Here is a 19,613-nt window from a genome sequence, read left to right as displayed (position 1 = left end):
GTGTGAAGCCTTTTTTTGGGATTTTACAGCATGCAATTATCCGGTCAAGTCACTGCCCAATTAATAGGCTTAACCCATTTTTCGTCAAACTTTTTACCCTCTTTGAAGTAATTAGCAATCGTACTGTTATTTTTTTTGTAGAGTTTGCTTTCCACGGCAAAATAGAATTACCCTTGATATTAGGGCGTTTATCCCCCCTTTTCAGGATAAAGTACAGCTTTTAATGAACTTTAATGGCGTCAGTCTTCTTCCCCCCATCCGCTACAATACTACAGATTAAAGTTAATCTGTATTTTCCAATATACGTGCTTTTTGCATTTATTTAGTTACTAAATAAGAAAGTGCTACTTTATATCTGCTGTTTCGAAGGTTTTGTCCCCCCCGGAAAAAATTCCTGCGTACGTGCCTGTGGAATGCAAAAATTTATGACAAAATATAAAGCTCGTCCAAGTCCATAAAAATTCAGTGCCATTTGGAGGGGGGAAGGACGGAGGTAGATGCTCCAGTAGACTGAAATACGAGTTAATGAGCATTACCTAAACTGCACACACAAGAAACATATATAGGAGAACCGTAAGGACAGCTTAATATTTTGGGGATGAAAGAATACTTTTTAAGATTTCAATCAACTGGCTATCTCGGAATTTTTCAACCACTGATATTATCGACCCAATTTTGTATTGTGGCATAAAATGATTCTTTGATGTGGTGCAATTTTTTTCGTAACTTCACAAAGGCATTCGACTGGAACTACAACAAAAAAGTAAGAAAACACAGACGACTTTGTCTTAAACAGCATTGGCTCAAATTATGAAGACATACGGAACGAGAAATGCGATTCCATACGAACTGCAGGACACATGAAGCGCCTATATTTTGAACGCAAATTGCCAGTCCAGCCTTTGAGGTTGAACTAAGTCTGGCTAAGATATGGATGTTTCTGTTCCGCTTTGTCTTAATTCGTTAACAATTGTGCTAAGCATGCTTCCTTTTTGGGCGATGATGTAAATAACACTATCGGAAAACGAAAAATCGAGCTTTCCAGTTTTAGAGGCAACAATGCGGCGTGGTGGCACAATCGTTCACTTTTCCATAATGAAGACAGGGCGTAACTTTTACATAAATGTCTAATTTTGGTTTCAATACGGCCATCCCTGAGGCAAACACAAAGCCGGATTATTAACAGGGTCAATAGGTAAAAATACATTTTAACGATCTCCTGAACACTTTCCACGAGCTGCTTGATAACTAAACTGCTACTTCAAAATAAGTAGACAAACAAAGCCTTAAACGAAGGCTAGCATAATTCTTACACTTGCGCCTTTTAGCACTATTTGAGCTAAAATTGATGTTTTGCGGCCGAGAACGGCACTTCAATCCGACGGGATCTTCTTTGTCACTTAAAAAAAAAATCTAGATTTTCTTTTTTTTTATATCGTCGTATAAGTTAATCCTCTCTTCATTTTCTATTACCACTATTTCTATTAGATTTTCCCTGGAGGAAAAAAGGAGGCATGTCAGTGCTACATAAAAAAAAAACAAAAAAACCGTAATTTCCCTTATTATTTAAGATGGGCAACTGAAGACCTTTAAGATGGGCATTTAAAAAAAAAAAAAAAAAAAAAAAAAAAAAAAAAAAAAAAAAAAAAAAAAAAAAAAACGTAATTTCCCTTATTATTTAAGATGGGCAACTGAAGACCATTAAGATGGGCATATTATTTAAGATGGGCAACGTCTTTGATAATCAGGGTTTTGAAACTTCACTTTAAGTTTTGATTTGACATCGTTTTTAAAGTTTCGAGCATTAGAAACTCTCACAAAATTGTGTCGTAGTCACAAATAAATTTCATTTGTTTTTCTGAATTAACCAGTCTCATTGAAACTCAGACCTCGAAGTCAGTCCCGAAATGAACCCTTTGTTACAGATCGGTCATTATTAAGACAATATTACTGCCGTTACCACAGGACAAATTATCGACGGATAATTTTCTTTCAATGGTGAAGAAACCGCTCACATTATCAAAAGAACAAATAATTACAAAAATACTTTTAATCACTTTCTGATAGTTCCTCTAATATTCACAAAGCAGAAAATAATTTCTTTTTTCAAATCTTCATTCTATTTGACTAACTGATAATAGCTCTCAATGGCGTAATAGCTAAATATTACACCTTAAGCAAATAGCAACTAAGCCAAACATAATAAGCAAAATAAGAACAGATCATAAAGATATTGAGAAAGTTTGAGAGTCTTCTTTACACAAACTAATTTAAATTCTTGAGAGCAGATACACACACTGCTGTAGAAAGAATAAAATTTGGGAAAAAAATTCCCGTTTTTGTGTATTTTCTTGGTCCTTTCCAGATTTCCCCGAGATTCTTCTGAAGAAATTAAATAAAAAAACAAGAGTTTTTTTTAACCGCAAGAAAGGAGCGACATTAAAACTTAAAACCAACAGAAATTATTCCGCATATGAGAAGGGTTGCCCCCTCCGCAACGCCTCGCTCTTTACACTAAAGTTTGACTCTTTCTCACAACTCTACGTTTTAAAACAATAAAAAACTTTAGCGTAAAGAGGGAGGCGTTGCGGAGGGACAACCCCTCTCATATGCGGAATAATTTCTGTTCGTTTGAAGTTTTAATGTCGCTCCTTACTTGCAGTTAAAAAAACTTGTATTTGTTTATTTAATTTCTGAACTTTTTTGAATTAATGCATGTTTAGATTTTGGCTCGCCGCACATGAATAATTAAAACGAAATTTGCTAAATGGCTTTCTCATGATTTTGATCGGATGACTTTGATTAAAAAAAGGGTGGGGGAGGAGGCCTAGTTGCCCTCCAATTTTCGGATACTTAAAAATGCAATTAGATTTTCTTATTTTTTTTTTGTACGAACGTTTTTGTTAGTAATAAACATACGTACCTTACGAATTAACTTAAGTAACGAACTTCTATAATTGTGTATTTTTATTATGTATATGAGGGGGTTTGCCCCCTCATCAATACCTCGCTCTTTACACTAAAGCTTGAATCTTATCCTAAATCTTTAAGAATGACCCCTGAATCAAAAAGGCCGTAGAATAAATAGTCGAAATTACTAAAAATACTTTAGCGTAAAGAGCAAGGTATTGTGGAGGATAAATTCTTTTAAATGTAATATTTTATGTTCATTTTAAGTTTCAATGCTACTCATTACTTCCAGGTAAAAACATTTTTAATTTATTTTCTCATTGTTTCTTTTTAAATAATGCTAGAAAATCCTGCGCTCCCTTCATGGAAATTTTGTTCCCTCATGATAAATTCCTCCATGGGAAGATCCTCTCACGTAAACCCCTCCTAGACCCACTCCCACTCCCACACCAACGCAAAAAAATCCCCCGGAAAACGTCTGCACACAGCATAATAACCATTACTATATGTAAGCAATGGTCAAAGTTTGTAAATTGCAGCCCCTCCCCTGGAGACTGTGGGGGATTAAGTCGTCTCCAAAGACATAGTTATAAGGTTTTCGACTAAGCTGAACAGAATGGCTATCTCAAAATTTTAATCTGGTTATTTTTGGGGGAAATGTGCGTGGGAGGGGGCCCAGGTGCCCTCCAATTTTTCGGTCACTAAAAAAGAGCACCAGAACTTTTAATTTCCGTTAGAATGAGCCCTCTCGCAACACTCTAGGACCACTGGGTCGATACGATCGCCCCTGAAAAAAAAACAAAATAAACCAATTAACACGCATCTGTGATCCGTCTTCTGGCAAAAAAAAAATCCACATTTTTTTAGATGGGAGCTTGAAACTTCTACAGTAGGGTTCTCTGATACGCTAAATCTGATGGTGTGATTTTCGTTAAAATTCTATGACTTTTAGGGGTTTTTTTCCCCCTATTTTCTAAAATAAGGCAAATTTTCTCAGGCTCGTAACTTTTGACTAAACTTGATGAAACTTATATATTTAAAAACAACATTAAAATACGATTCTTTTGATGTAACTATTGGTATCGAAATTCTAATTTTTAGAGTTTCGGTTACTATTGAGCCGGGTCGCTCCTTACTACGGTTCGTTACCACGAACTGTTTGATTAATCGTTTTCAGATTTAGTTTGGATCATTGAATACAAAGATTTGAGAAAATGTTTGCCGCGAAAAAACAGTCGTACCCCCCCCTAAATATTACGATATGTTGTATTTTATGTATGTTATGACAACTAGGAGATGAACAAACACTCAGTATCTCCCTATGGCCCTTGCTATAATAGTGTATTAGCTTTTAGTTGTGTCAATTTTTAAAAACGCGTAAGATGTAATCAAACAATTCATGGTAACAAACGGTAAGCAAGGAGTGACTCGGCTCAATAATAACGAAAACTTCAAAAAGGATTTATTGACTATTAATACATTTTTATTTTTACACGGGGCAATCGTATCGAATTTATTCGATATGATCGAATAATTCAATCATATCGAATATATTCGATATGATATATATTCCGTCCAATGTATCTCCATTTAGGATCTCCGGTCCAAGGAGATCGGAAGAAGGTTCATTCGAACGGAAACTTAAAGTTCTAGTGCCCTTTTTAGTTGACCAGAAATATCGGAGGGTAACTAGCCCTCCTCCTACAACTCTTTTGCCCCAAAGACACCCAACAACATTTTTTAGATAGCCATTTTGTTTAACATAGTTCAAAGGTCCAATAACTATCTCTCTTTGGATGACATACCCCCCCCCCCCCATAGCCCCTAGGGAAATGGCTACAAATTATACAATTTGCCCATTGTTTACACATAGTATTTGTTATTTGAAAATATAAGGGAATTGTTGGGGTATTTTGTGCATGGAATTTTCTATATGGAGAATCTCACACAGGGGGGGGGGGGAATTTCCAGGTGTGATTTGAAAAACGCCATGAAATTAAATGTATACAGTTTTTTTGTCAACTGAAAGTAAAAAGCACCATTAAATCTTAAAACGAACACAAATTATTCTGTATATGATGGGGGCTGCCCCTTCCTCATGCCTCACTGTTTATGCTAAAGTTTGACTTTTTGCCTGAATTCTTTGAGAACAATTCCTGAAACACAAGGACCATTGAGTCAGAATACGAAGTATTTTTAAAGAACTTCTATGCTTTAACGTACAGGGTGAGAGTTTAGGAAGGGGTAGCCCCCATCTCATAAGCAAACAAAAATTCTGTTCATTTTAAATTTTAATATTTTTCTCTACTTTCAGCTGGAAAAAACTTATTATTTAGTATCCACAAAATTGCCTTTAACATCTTAAAACCAATAACCCTTCCCCCTTTTTATATTTGAAATAACGCGACAAGCCCTTACTCCACTTTTGTTTTAATAATTATAATACAGGAAGTAAGTTCAAGAAGGAATTTTGAACAGAAGAAGAAAATCAAAGAAATGATTAACATTTAAGACTCGTGATCCAACCTGGCACACATATTTTCAAAGAGTTTACAAGGGCAAGTATCCAAGATAGACAATTTCCGAAACAGCAACTGGTAAACATCTCGGATGACGTTGAAATCACGGGACTCCATTGGAATTCCACTAGCCAAGACTAAAAATTATATGCTATTATGAATGTGGCAGTTAAAAAACTCATATTCATATAATACCGCTGTCACGCGTAGAGGCCGTATCTGTTCACAATTCTAAGATGACTGCCCAAATCAGTTTGCTTTGAGGTTCAAAGCAAAAAGAAGAGCATGAACAGGGAAAAACAGACCAGGAGGAATAGAATACAATTACACCTACAAGGCTCTACTGACCCTTTTTGGCGAATCTCTAGATGATGACCATTTGTCTATCATGGAAAATAGTTGAAAAAGGTTAATGAGTCCCAGCGATCCCCTGGGAAAATATTTTGAAGTAGCCACCTCCGCCCCTTCCCCCTTCAAAGAGAACTGAACTTTTAATGACCTTATATAATATTTATGCTATAAGTACAGGCTTGATAAAAACAAGTAGGCTACTCAAATGAGGTGCAAGGAATGTGTTCTGAGCGTCAAATCTTTGCTCGATCCAAATTTAAAAGGTTTTACAGATTGGAAAATCTCTTTCTTAGATTTACAAAAACAGGCCTTGATATTGCAAAAAATCTTGTACTTTCGAAATCTTGAGCCAATGAAAAAGAGACTAGAAACATAAAATTCAGGCAAAACGATTTTTTGTCATAATTTAGATGGGTCATGTCATTTATGTAATTCCTAGAAATAAGGAAAAGGTATGAACAATACTTTGATTGAACCTTTCCAGGATATATTATAGGATCTAGATTCATCCCTGAAAGTTTAATTCAACTAACTCAGCTACTGTACGCAGTAGCTGACAGACACCGCCCAACTACCATCCAACACGGTCCGAAGTATTTGGACGGTTTGAAGTCAGAAAACAATTCTTGGTTCATAATATGTAGAATAAATGAACTTAACACATCTTGCATGCAGGCCCACTATACCTAATGTGCAAATATATAGCACAAATTTGTTCCTAAAGTAACGAAGAAACTGGTCTGTTCTCGGGTTTTACACAGCGTTAACTTGAGCGAGCGGCGTATAATACACATGCACCAAAATTTCTTCCCCCTACGGAAAATAAAACACCAAAACTCAATTAAAATTCTCAAATTTGAAAAGCCTTATTTTCCACGGGGGGGGGGGGGGGTACACACTGGCCACCATTCAAAACTACACGAAGAGGAGTATGACTAACGCCTCATATGCTTAATAGACCAGAATGTAATTTGCACTTTACTGAAAACAATCTTTATTTCCAGAAGGGTGTTTTTATTCCTCATAACATGAAAAACAAGATTATTGAAATTGACAAATGAATATACAGGCAGTTTATATACTGATATTCATTCATGGAAGTCTTAATAATTTTGAATTTTTTAAAGTCTAAAAAAATAAAGTGTATTCCCTTTTCAGAAAAGCGCAAATTACGTTCTGGTCTTTAGAAGGCAAATAAGGTGTTGGCCCTACTCTCCTTTGTGGTAGTTTATGCTCGTTTTGAGTTTGACTTGGTTAATTATCTGTGTTTTGTGGGTTTATTTTATCATTGATAGTTATTTATGGTAGTTTTTCGCTTAAAAAATTACTTGACTTTATTTCTGCTTATCTTTGGTTTAATGAAGCTCTGTACTTTTCTTTGGATAAAGATTTTTAAAATTACTTCCTGTCCGTTCTTAACTGATTCTTTTCATTGGTTAAAAAAAGAATATTTGACTAAAAATTTAAAGTTCTAGTGCTCTTTAGAGCGTTGAAAGTTCATTGGAGGGCAGTCATCCACTCTTTTTTCTATACTTTCTATAGAAATGGATAAAATAAAAATATACGATTCTGCATAATAATTCGGGTTTACACACGAATCTACACAGCTTATGGAATTTTAACCCCATCATCTTGCAACCTTAAGTATAGATACATATTAATCAATCATCCCTCTCCACTTCCTGAAAGATTCAGCTTAATTCCCATAACCTTTCCTGAAATATGCAATTACACCCTTTTGACAATCTTGGAGGTACATAGTGTATATTGAATTAATTCAACTTCCCATAACACACATCTAAACAATTTTAACTTTGTACCCTTAGCCATTCCTGAAATATCGAAGATATACAATCTGGACAAACTTTTGCACAAAGTGTCTTTTGATTTAGTTGAGCATCTCAAAAATATACCTTGAAGTTTCAAAGTACTACCCTGGGGCTTTCCTGGGAAACTATACAGACACCCTTTTGACAGTTGGTACACATAATTTGGTTTCGATTTCATATCACATCCTCATAAACTTTCCCTAAAAACTTCAACCTAATACCCATTTTACATTTCTGAGATATGCATCTGATCTATTTTGAATACCTGGATTCATTTAAACTCCTTTGATTTAGTTCAAGAAGTCAGAAACATAAGCAGTCAGACTCGTAAAAAGTCGCACTAACAGTGGTAGTAGTATAAATAATAGTATAGTACTACTTGTAGTAGCCCTTAACGGTTCGTTTAATACCTCAGTCGTTCCTGAGGTGCTGTTGATACGCTCTTTTAACAACCTGCATGAGCATAATGCGTTTTGATTATGTTCAAAATACACCCTTTTAACATCCATATTTAACTATACATCCCCCCGAGCATACCCTGAAAGTTTCAACTTAATACCTTTATCTGTTCTTAATATAATGAAAAAACGCCCTAATGACGAGCTTGGATAGACACAGTAACTTTTGATTTAGCTCAATGTCTCCGATAACATACTCTGAAAATTCCAACTCAACACCCCCTCTTCGTTCTTGGGATATTACAGATACGCCTTTTGACGACCTGAATGCATATATTACCTTTTGATTTAGTCTTATAACATCTTCAACTTTCCCTGAAGCTAATACCAAATTCTGTTCGCGAGACACCTTATCTGTGAAATTTTGACGACCTAGATGCACTTAAACCATTTTGACTTAGTTCAATAGTAGTAGCTAAAGTAGTAATAACACTATCACTGAGAGTTTCAACTTAATGCTCTAAGCCGTTTCTTAGATGTCGCAATTGACAACCTGTATACACATAGTGGGTTTTGATTTAGTTCAGCTCCGTCCTCACCATTTACAGAAAAAATTTTTCCTTAGTACCCTTAGCATTAGCAATAGTAGTAGTCGTACCAGCGATATTAGTAGTAGTAATCACTTAGTTCACTTTTGCTCAGTATATCATTCCCTGATAATCTCAATTTAATTTTCTAGACTGTTCCTAAAATACTGCTGATACTTCGATATCCAACAGCAACAAAGTTGTGTATTGAAAGCCTAATTTTAGTATTAGCAGCCTTAGTAAGAGTAGCACTAAGAGCAACAATACTACTATACTGCCTTTTTGTTAATTGAACATCCCCCTCGACACGTCCTCAAAGTTTCAAATCAATACGTTAAAGCGTTCCTGAGAGGTTGCTGATACGCCCTTTTGACAACATGCGTAAATGGACGTGTTATGATTTAATTTAATGTTCCCCTTAACATTTCCTGAAAATTTAACCTTAACACCCTTAGCCTAAGCATGTGTAATAGTAGTATACATATAGTACCTTTTGGTTGGTTCAACATTCCATCAAGATGCACTGAAAGTTTCAACTTAATACTCTAAGCTACTGGGATATAGCCAATACGTCTTATTGACGACATGCATCCTTATAATGTGTTTGGATTTTGTTCAGGATATTCCGGGAAAGTTTCCGCTTAAAACCCTTGGCCCCAGTAGAAGCAGACGTAGTGGTGTGCACATCGTGCCTTTTCACTGGTTCAACATTCACATCAACATAGATTGGAAAGTTTCAACTTAGTAGGCTACTCTAAGCAGCTCCTAAGATATTGTCGATAGATCCTTTTGACAGCCTACATGCCCTTAGTTTTTATATTATTTAGTTCAACATACCCATAAACATCCAATGAAAGTCTCACCTAAGTACCCTTAGCGTCAATAGAAGTAGTAGTAGTAGAATGCAGACAATGCATTTTCTTTAGTTAAACCTCGTCCTAATGCCCTGTAAGCTTCAAATTAATACCCTAAGCCTTTTGATTAGTTCCACATGCCCTGAAAGTGTGAACTTAATATTCTAAGCTATTCCTAAGGTACTGACACTTCCTTTTGATAACAGGCATACATTAAGTATGTTTAGATTTCGTTCAACATCCCCGAGCATTTCCCAAAAATTTCACTTTAATACCCTTACTCTTAGTAGAAGCAGTGGACATGCAGTAGAAATAATCGCACAAGCATGAACATAGTGCCTTCAATTAACTTCAACATCACCCTCAACATGTCCTGAAGGTTTCAACTTATTATTCAACTTAAGCCGTTCCTGAGATATTACTGATATACCCTCTTGGCAACATGTATGCACATAATGTTTTTTATTTAGTTCTACCTCGTCCCAACATTCTCTGAAAGTTTCACCTTAATATCATTATTCTCAGTAGTAGCAATAACCGTAGTAGCATTAGTATGAAGATAGTGCCTTTTGGCTAGTTCCAACATCCAATCAACATTCCCTGAAATTTCCACCTTAAATACCCATAGCTTTAGTGGTAGAAGCAATATTAGTAACAGCAGTAGTAATAGTAGCACATTTTAAAGATGCGCAAAAATGCGTTCAACTCAAAAATAAGGCCAATCCTCCACCATGGAGGAGAAGTATGGGGCCTAGAAGTGGCAAATTCATTAGAAACTCTACAGCTACAATATTATAAACGAATGCTAGGTCTGCATGCCACAACCAACACACTTTTCATCAAGGGAGATTTGGCACTTTTCTCCATGAGAAAACATAGACAGACCCAATGAGTTAAGTTTTGGCTGAAAATACTACAATATCCCTCCTCAAGACTCATAAGAGCAGCGTATGATGAATTACTTATCCTGGGACAAAAATCTTCGTGGCCCTTCCATGTCAACAAACTCCTGGACATCACAGGTTTATCGTATGCATGGAATGGAGGAGATGGCCCAATCTTCAGATCACAAAGTTTTTCTGTCAGATCCAATCGAGGCTGGAAGGTCAAGAAATTCAGAAATGATGGAAAGACCTTAGCCAGTCGGAAAGCTTAAGTTCTTCCTGTAAGGTGAAAGAAAATTATGGTGAAAAGTTTTATTTTAAATTAGGGATTCCAAAAGAATCCCTGAGGTCATGGATGCAGGTGCGATCAAACTGTCTCGCTCTTTATAGTGTTTGGAAAAAAAGGTGTCACCCGGAAATACGATATACTTGCCCGATTTGCGGTGATCTTGATGGGCTGGACCATTTTCTTTTCAGTGTCAGGGACTAAAAGAGCTAAGAGGGAGCTTTCTTGGGATGGGTGTTCGTTGAGCACCTTCTTGGAACTTTGAAGTCGATGTTGAAAGTAAATATAGTAACAGTGGGAAATTTAATCCCGAAGGGTCTTATTATTCAAAAGTCGAGTGTTACATGATTTAGTTTGTTTGTTGTTGTGTATGTATGTATACGACTTGAAAATGTCTTTAAATACAGTCATTCATTCATGCATAGTGCCTTTTGGTTAGTTCAACACCCCTCAGGACATGCCCTATAAGTTTCAACTTAATACTCCAAAGATACTGCTGATACTCAAGATTGACCACCTACCTTCATCTAGTGTGTTTTGATCTAGTTTAACTTACCCCTCAGCAGTCCCTGAAACTTTCATCTTAATACCCTAAGCCTTAGTAGTAGTCGCAGTAGAAGTAGCAGTTGTAGCAGTGTGCACATTTTGCCCTTTGGTCAATTGATCACGCTCCTCATTATTCCCTAGAATTTTCAACTTAATATCCTAAACTGTTCCTGAGCTAAGCCCTTTGACAATCTACATACTCAGTCTGTTTCAATTCAGTTGAACACTCCCCTAAATATTCTCTGAAAGCTTCATATTAATGAACTCAGCCTTCTTGTACACAAATGGTCAAACATGCCCCCCCTGCCCAAAAACAAATGCTATACGTAAATAACGGGGCAAATTACATAGCTTACAGACCTTGCCCCAAGGACACTGGAGGGGCATGAGCCCCAAGGCATAATTATTAGACCTTTCAACTATGCTGAATAAAACGGATATCTCAAAATTTTATCGGATGTCTTGGAAGGTATTAGGGACGTGGCAGGGCTGCTTGTCCTCCAATCAATTTTGACTCTTAAAAATGGCACCAAAACTTCAATTTTCCAATCGGCACCAAAACAGAGGGGCATGAGCCCCTCCAAAGTTTTATGACAATTCTTTCCATGCGAAGCGCCTTGGTGAAAAGAAAAAAAGAAATGTTTATTTTATTTTCAATTAAGCGCGGATAACACCTGCCTTTTGAGGGCTTGAGGGGCGTCAACGCTACTCATATTTGTGGTGATTTACGTCGTTTTAAGTTTGACCTATTACACAAGCTAAATTTTGTTTGGTCAAAGCTTAAAATTCACTCTTTACTTTTCACGACAAACTTGCTATTTTTATATTTAATTACAATTTACAAAACTGCCGTCCTAATTTTTGCTTCCATAGCTCTACTCGACAAAAACTGTAGGTGCAGGAGCAGGGGGCTTGGGGAATCGCTCCTTAGATTTTCAATATCACCTTTTAAGGTATTTTCAATGAAAAAATTATAAAGACAACAAATTGCCCCCCCCCCTTCGATTTTGAAAAATACTTATTTCTGTGTCTTCATTAGAAAAAAAATACAAGAGAAATCCTAGCTCCTCCCTAGAATTTCGTGATTTAGCGCCCTTGTACACGAGCACACACGTCTGACCCTGAGGAAACTGGGTCACAGGATTTGTTTATAGAAGGGGGATGGAAACATAAATAAGGTAAATTTTAGGCAATAGTTTTTCAGTTTCCCTTGAGGCGGAGGGGGTTCAGAACTGTCTGGTGGAAGAATCTCATCTGCATGGGCAGATGTACTCCTCAACTAAATCAAGGCATTGTTTTAAGTAATTTAATTAAATTATCCAAGAACTACTTTTAGTCAAGAACAAATTAAGACGTGATAAGAAATGAAGATTGATATTAAGAAACGCAATTACGATATCTTAATACGAACATGACCAGAATCAGTTATGCTGGATCGCATGAAGAATTAATTATGCGTATACATGAGGTGCCCAACCCAAAGAATTGGAAAACAGACATAAAAGGCCATCATTACTCCCAAGACTAATCTTTGGCTATACCGACCTTTACACAATTGTTCCGCTCTGCAGCGGAAACAACACTTTGTTTTACCACTGTTATCCGTTTCCTATACCACCAATTCCGATTTAAGCGACAAAGAGGCAATGCTTTTAATGGAGACTGTATTCCCAAGGTTGGATTAATGAATATAAGCTTTGTTTTACAGAGTTGCATAGAATTCTTGCTCGAGGCCAAAAAGGTTGGTTTTCGCTTGTTCTGAAGTGGAGTTTTAAGTAAGTGTCAGATAGAATTACTCGATGCCGTTCCGTCAAGCTTTCGATTCTTCGATCCAAGAGTATGCTGTCTAATATAAAACACCATTCTAGCTGGCAAGGGGGGAGGCACAAGTTTGAAATCGAAGTTAGATCTAATTGCTTAAGATGCACAACGGTTCCTTGGCCCTATCTGCAAACTATCTAAGAATATTAAATCGAGGAATTTTGAGATCCACACAAATGAGCATTTTCCCATAGACCACAAAGGACTATCAATTAGTTTTACAAGCAAGTTTGGTCTATAATTTCGGTTTAGTTATGATTTAATATCTACCTCTTAGACTAAGAGAACAATGGTGACATATACGCTCCTTAAACTTCAATAGTTTTCTCATTATTAAACACATTGGTTTCTGGACCTTGCTCCTTAATTAGTAGTGATATAAAAAGGTTGGCCCACGGCAAGATCAAGAAAATTAAATATTGAAGCAATACCTTAGATTTTCCGTCAACGGTAGTCACTGGTCAGGGACGGAGAGTTCAAAGAAGATGGTCTAAGTTCCTTTGCACTCAAATAAGTTCACTAACTTATACAAAAAATATATAAAAGACAACTGAGTCTACAGAAAACGCGCTAAGTCTGACTTGATGTAAAAACAAACTATGTCACAACTGCACCCATTCCTTCCATGATGCTACCTTTGAACTTTTTGGTAGAAAAGTAAGTATGCTTTCAATCTGTGTGATTGAAGAAACAAAATGGGGCCATGACCTCTCCAAGACCCTCACTTCCCTGACATCTTTTTAGCAGAAAGGTAAGTATTTAGCACCTTATCACATGGCACTTTGCCCAATGACATGAAAAACAACAATACTTTGTATGATGACAGGAAAACAATGGCATTTTGCCTGATGACAGAAAAAAAGATGATAATTTTTGCAATGTCAGAAAAAAAGGCACTTAGTGCGATAACAGAAAAAAGCGACGCTTTTTGTATTAACCAGAAAATTGATAACACAAAAGCGATGGCAGAATAGTTTTGAGGCAAAATGTTACAGAATCCTGAACACAAAAATGTAAAAAAAAGGAAAAATAAAACATAAAAAAAAGAGTTAAGTCGAAACCCAAAATAATGCTTGGGGTAAATCTTTCAAGTCCAAGCCGTAAAAAGAAATAATTTTAAAATAATATAGTCACTGCCTTACGGAAACGAAATCTAAATACTACTTGGGGGCAATTAGAATGCCCATTCGATTGAACTGATATTAGGAAGGCTATTGACAATGGACTCAATTGTGCCTTTAAAAAGAAGATAAAAACATACTTGCTTCCATATTTCATTATGAACTCTGGGCTATATTCTTCTTGGGCATCTGAAGGATTGGAGTTGTTTGTCCATTGACTCTCATCCTCATTTGAGTCTGAATCACTGCCTTCGTCTTCTGCTTCACTGGCCTCTACAAGGATAAATGCAACACTAAGAATTGACTACCAAAATAATCAAGTTTCCCACTTTCTACCGTCCTTGAATTTTTCTTCTCCACACAAATGCATTCACCTTCAGTAATGACAGCCCCCTCCCTCCCTATTACAAAGTGCTAGTCCTTCTTCCCTACAGCCAAGAAATAATTCAGCTTCCCAAGACCAAACCGTTCTCACTTTTAATTTAAGCGATACTAAATATTTTCGCCCAATACTTATCCTTGGTGTTGCATGGTTTATTTTTTGTATGTCCTAGTATTTATTCTTAATATTTTTCGGGCTGTCCCTTTTTAATTTATCTTAGGTACATGTTTTTTTTTGTTTAATATAAAATATCCAAAAAATTTTGATGGTAACTTAATCATTTTTTTAATAGTTTGTTTTATTGAGACTATAAAACGCTAACTTAACAATTGATTATCAAATGTACTACTAAACACATTATTCCAATAAAATTATATCTGAAATTTTTTGTCCAATTTTGGCCAATTTTTTTTTGGCCAATAATTAAATGAAAATTAAATGGAATAGCGCAGTTCAATCATTGCTTGTGTATAATTTGAGGCACGTACACAGAGATGAGGGAGCGCTTAGGTGATTCAGTTACTAATTATCAAAACCATAAAATATATTGGTACTTGTGTATTATCCCGAACACAATCAAGAAGTGAAGTTAGGTTAATCATAATGATATATATCAGAAAATGATGAAAATATAACCCTTTAGAACAAATAATTTCAGTATAACACTTTAGAACAATGGAAAGCAGGCCATACAGAACAAATCGTATTAAATACCTAACAATATCTATATATTAAATAAAATATATTTAATTAAAATATAGATGCGTCGTAGTTTGTTTCACGAAAGAATAAGCTAATTATGACCGAATACGATATAAAACCGGTTTTACTCAGATCAAAAAAAGCAAACTTCTTGAGTGTATTCGTGAAATACACAAGTACCAATATATTTCTAGAGGATGTTTTCATCAGCCGAAGTTTATTCTAAGTGACAGATACAATATATTTTTGTACTTAGCAAAACAAGAAAAACCAAGATTCTAAATATGAATTTCCACAAAATTTTCCATAAATAGAAGATTAGAAAAAGCTAAAAACAAGACATGATACTATTCAAGGTTAAACTAGCATGAAACAGTAATATATAAAAGAAATGTGAGAGATAAGATTGCATAAATATCAAAGTTCAAAATTCAGAATTTCACAATAATTTCTCCACAACATGTACAAAATACAGAAAATAAAAACGAGACGCTAGTTGTACCACTTAAATAAGAAATAAGTGACATTCGATCAAACTCATTTTACTTTGACACAAAATAAATTTAATTTATTTTAGATGAACCAAAATATTAAGGATGAACCTTAAGTGCCGGTCTGGAGTACATTTCCTTTCATTGACCATATATGATTTTTGCTAGTTTTTTTTTTCTCGTGTACAACTTAAAAAAAAATTTCTTGTTCGTAATTCAAATGAGATTGACCAAACGTTGTTTTTACCATATCAATAGCTGCTAGAAAAACTAAGGTTTCAGTTATTGTGTGCGGTTTTTTTACATTCCGCGATTCTGTACAACAGTAGGTATAATTCTGGCAAGACATTTAATAGAACATGAACAGTTATTTTTTTTTTTTACTTGTTTTTAGATATCTCATTCAATTTTCTTGAAAAAAAAACTTGGGGCCTATCAACGTATTCAGAATGAATGGTTTCAAGGCGTCCTTTCAATTTGCCGAGTCTCATATATCAGCAGCCAGAACATTAGAACACAACGACAGACAATAAAATAGTAAAAATAGTAAAATAAAACAGTAAAAATAGAGCAAATAAAAACGAGACGCTAGTTGTACCACTTAATTAGGAAATAAGTGACAATCGATCAAACTCATTTTTCTTTGACACAAAATAAATTTAATCTAGATATTAGAAAAAAAATTGGAAAGAGAACTTTTATCCAGGATTGGATAGTAGGGGCAGGAATCAAAGGGGATATTTTATCGAGAAGGAGAATAAAACAAGTATTGTACATTTTTGCCAACATCAAAATTTTGAAATTTGCATTAGAAAAAAAAGCACAGCTAGATACAGACACAAAAAAAAACCTCCAGTAGGAGAGGGAGATTATCCAATAGTATTTCGAACGAGGGATTTTGAAGTAATGCATTTTTGGGCCAAAATTATCAATTTTCTGGGAAAAGAAGCACTGTTCAGTCAATCTAAAGAGTCAAATGCTCTCTCCAAGCCCTATCACAGATATAAGCCAACATCAATCAAAATTTTAATTAATGATTGCTATTCAATTACAATAAAAGTAGTACTTTTGAGTTATTTGGCCATGCACATATCAATGACTTTTCATGCCATAGAAGAAATCCCATATACTACTAGGGATAAATAAGTCCCCATTCCATCGAAGAAAAGTGGCGAGGTAAAGGAGTAAACACAGTTTTTATGTTTAGAAAGTCTAATGCTTGGTTCTCACCAAGTGTAAAACTTAGAATTGCAATGCGATTCTAGCTCTCAAGTTCCAAAGATGTTAACGTCTTTATAACTGGGCGCAATTTTTCAAGAGGCTTTTTGTCGTTTTCTTGTAAAGAAACTGGGTTACAGCAACCCCCCTCAAACTAAGCAAGGTATATTGATTGGTTCAATCCAAGATGATTTTGAGAGCCCCCACTGGCCTGAGGAAATAGACCCATTAGCTATAAGAGAAAGTTAAAAGGGAATTTAGTGCTGAAGAAGAGAAGCAATTGCCTTTCTGAAATATTTATCTTGTTTCGTCCAGTATTTTCGTTGACCTGAAAAAAGAACAAGAGCTAAGAGCTCATATAGCACTTGTAACGAGGTCGGAAGAGCCAAGAGCTTATATGGTATGAGCTCTGGCAAAATTCCAATCAATAGATTACTTTAAAAGGAAAATCATGGGCTTAATTCTAGTCGGGATTTAAAATAAGAGCTCTAAGTCACAAGTCCTCCTAAATATCAAAATTCATTAAGATCCAATCACCCACTCGTAAGTTAAAAATGTCTCAATTTTTCTAATTTATCCTCTCCCTTCAGCCCCCCAGATGATTGAATCAGGGAAAACAACTTTATCAAGTTAATTTGTGCAGCTCCCTGACATGCCTACGAATTTTTATTGTCCTAGCACATCCAGAAGCACCAAACTCGCCAAAGCACTGAACCCCACCACCTGCCTCCACCAAAGAGAGCGGATCCAGTCCGGTTACGTCGATCACGTATCTACGACATTTATAAGCGTTTTCCAAGATTTCCGATTTCCCCTCCAACTCCCCCAATGTCAAAAGATCTGGTCGGGATTTGAAATAAGAGCTCTGAGACACGAGTTCCTTCTAAATATCAAAATTCATTAAGATCCGGTCACCCGTACTTACGCTAAAAATACCTCAATTTTTCTGATTTTTCCAAATTAACAACCCCCAGCTCCCTCAAAGAGAACGTATCAAAACCAATTATTTCAGTCTCGTATCTATAACTTGTGCTTATTCTTCCGATCAAGTTTCATCCCGATCTCTCCACTCTAAGGGTTTTCCAAGATTTCTGTTTCTCCCCTCCAACCCCCTATGTCCCGGACCCGATTCGAATTGAAATGGGGTATCTGAGACATAAAGATTCTTCTATATATCAAGTTTCATTAAGATCCGATCACCCATTCGTAAGATACCTCGATTTTCAAGTTTTTGAAGAATTCCGGTTTCCCCCTCCAACTCCCTTCAATGTCACCAGATCTGGCCGAGATTTAAAATGAGAGTTCTAAAGCTCGTAAGTTGCAAATACCTCATTTTTCCTAATTTTTACAAATTACTAACCCCCCCCCCTCCCCAACTCCACCAAAGAGAGCGGATCCGGTCCGGTTATTTCAGTCACCTATCTTCGACTTGAGCTTACTCTTTCCACCAAGTTTCATGCTGATCTCTCCGCTTTAAGCTTTTTCCAAGATTCCCCCCCCCCTAATGACACTGGATCCAATCGGGATTTAAAATAAGAGATCCGAGTTTCGAGGTCCTTCTAAATATGAAATTTATTAAGATCCGATCATTTCTTCGTAAGTTAAAAATACCTAATTTTTTTAATGTTATAGAATTAACCCTTCTGCCCAAACTCCCCCAAAGAGAGCAGATCCGTTCCGGTTATGTCAATCATGTATCTAGGACTTGTGCTTATTTTTCCCACCAAGTTCCATCCCGATCCCTCCACTCTAAGCGTTTTCATTTCTTCGAAAGTTAAAAATACCTAATTTTTTTTAATGTTTTAGAATTAACCCTTCTGCCCAAACTCCCCCAAAGAGAGCAGATCCGTTCCGGTTATGTCAATCATGTATCTAGGACTTGTGCTTATTTTTCCCATCAAGTTCCATCCCGATCCCTCCACTCTAAGCGTTTTCCAAAATTTTAGGTTCCGCCCTCCCCCCAACTTCCCCTTCACCGGATCCGGTCGGAATTTAAAATAAGAGCTCTGAGACACGATATCCTTCTAAATACAAATTTCATTAAGATCTGATCACTCCTTCGTAAGTTATACATACCTCATTTTATTTAATTTTTCAGAATTGACCCTCTTCCCACAACTCCTCCAAAGAGAGCGAATCCGTTCCGGTTATTTCAATCACGTATCTAGGACTTGCGATTATTTTCACCAGCAAGTTTCATCCCAATCCACCAACTCTAAGTGTTTCCGAGATTTTAGGTCCCCTCCCCTCAATTCCCCCCGATGTCACCGGATCCAGTTGGGATCTACAATAAGAGCTCTGAGACACGATATTCTTCCAAACTTCAAATTTCATTAAGATCCGATCACTCCTTCGTAAGTTATAAATACCTCTTTTTTGTAATTTTCAGAATTAACCCCCCCCCCTAACTCCCCCAAACAGAGCAGATCCGTTTTGGTTATGTCAATTATGTATCTAGGGCTTCTGTTTATTTTTCCCAACAAGTTTCATCCCGATCCCTCCATTCTAAGCGTTTTCCAAGATTTTAGGTCCCCCCCCCAACTCCCCCCAATGTCACCAGATCTGGTGGGAATTTAAAATAATAGCTCTGATATACGATATCCTCCAAACATCAAATTTCATTAAGATCCCATCACCCGTTCGTAAGTTAAAATACTTCATTTTTTCTATTTTTTCCGAATTAACCGTCCCCCCACTCCCTCCCAGACGGTCAA

At 36.2% G+C, this 19,613-nt stretch overlaps 1 protein-coding gene across 2 annotated transcripts in view; it reads right to left on the bottom strand.

Annotated features, from left to right (window-relative positions):
- LOC136035354 (juxtaposed with another zinc finger protein 1-like) overlaps positions 1 to 19,613 on the bottom strand; it is a 76,744-nt gene that overhangs the window by 38,150 nt on the left and 18,981 nt on the right. For both annotated transcript variants that reach the window (XM_065717102.1, XM_065717103.1), the window contains exon 3: positions 14,247 to 14,379. In XM_065717102.1, the coding sequence (XP_065573174.1) occupies positions 14,247 to 14,379 (133 nt within the window). The remainder of the gene's footprint in view (positions 1 to 14,246; positions 14,380 to 19,613) is intronic.

This window comes from Artemia franciscana, chromosome 14, assembly GCF_032884065.1.
Source record: "Artemia franciscana chromosome 14, ASM3288406v1, whole genome shotgun sequence".
Taxonomy (NCBI): domain Eukaryota; kingdom Metazoa; phylum Arthropoda; class Branchiopoda; order Anostraca; family Artemiidae; genus Artemia; species Artemia franciscana.
This window is presented reverse-complemented; position numbering and strand designations above follow the sequence as displayed.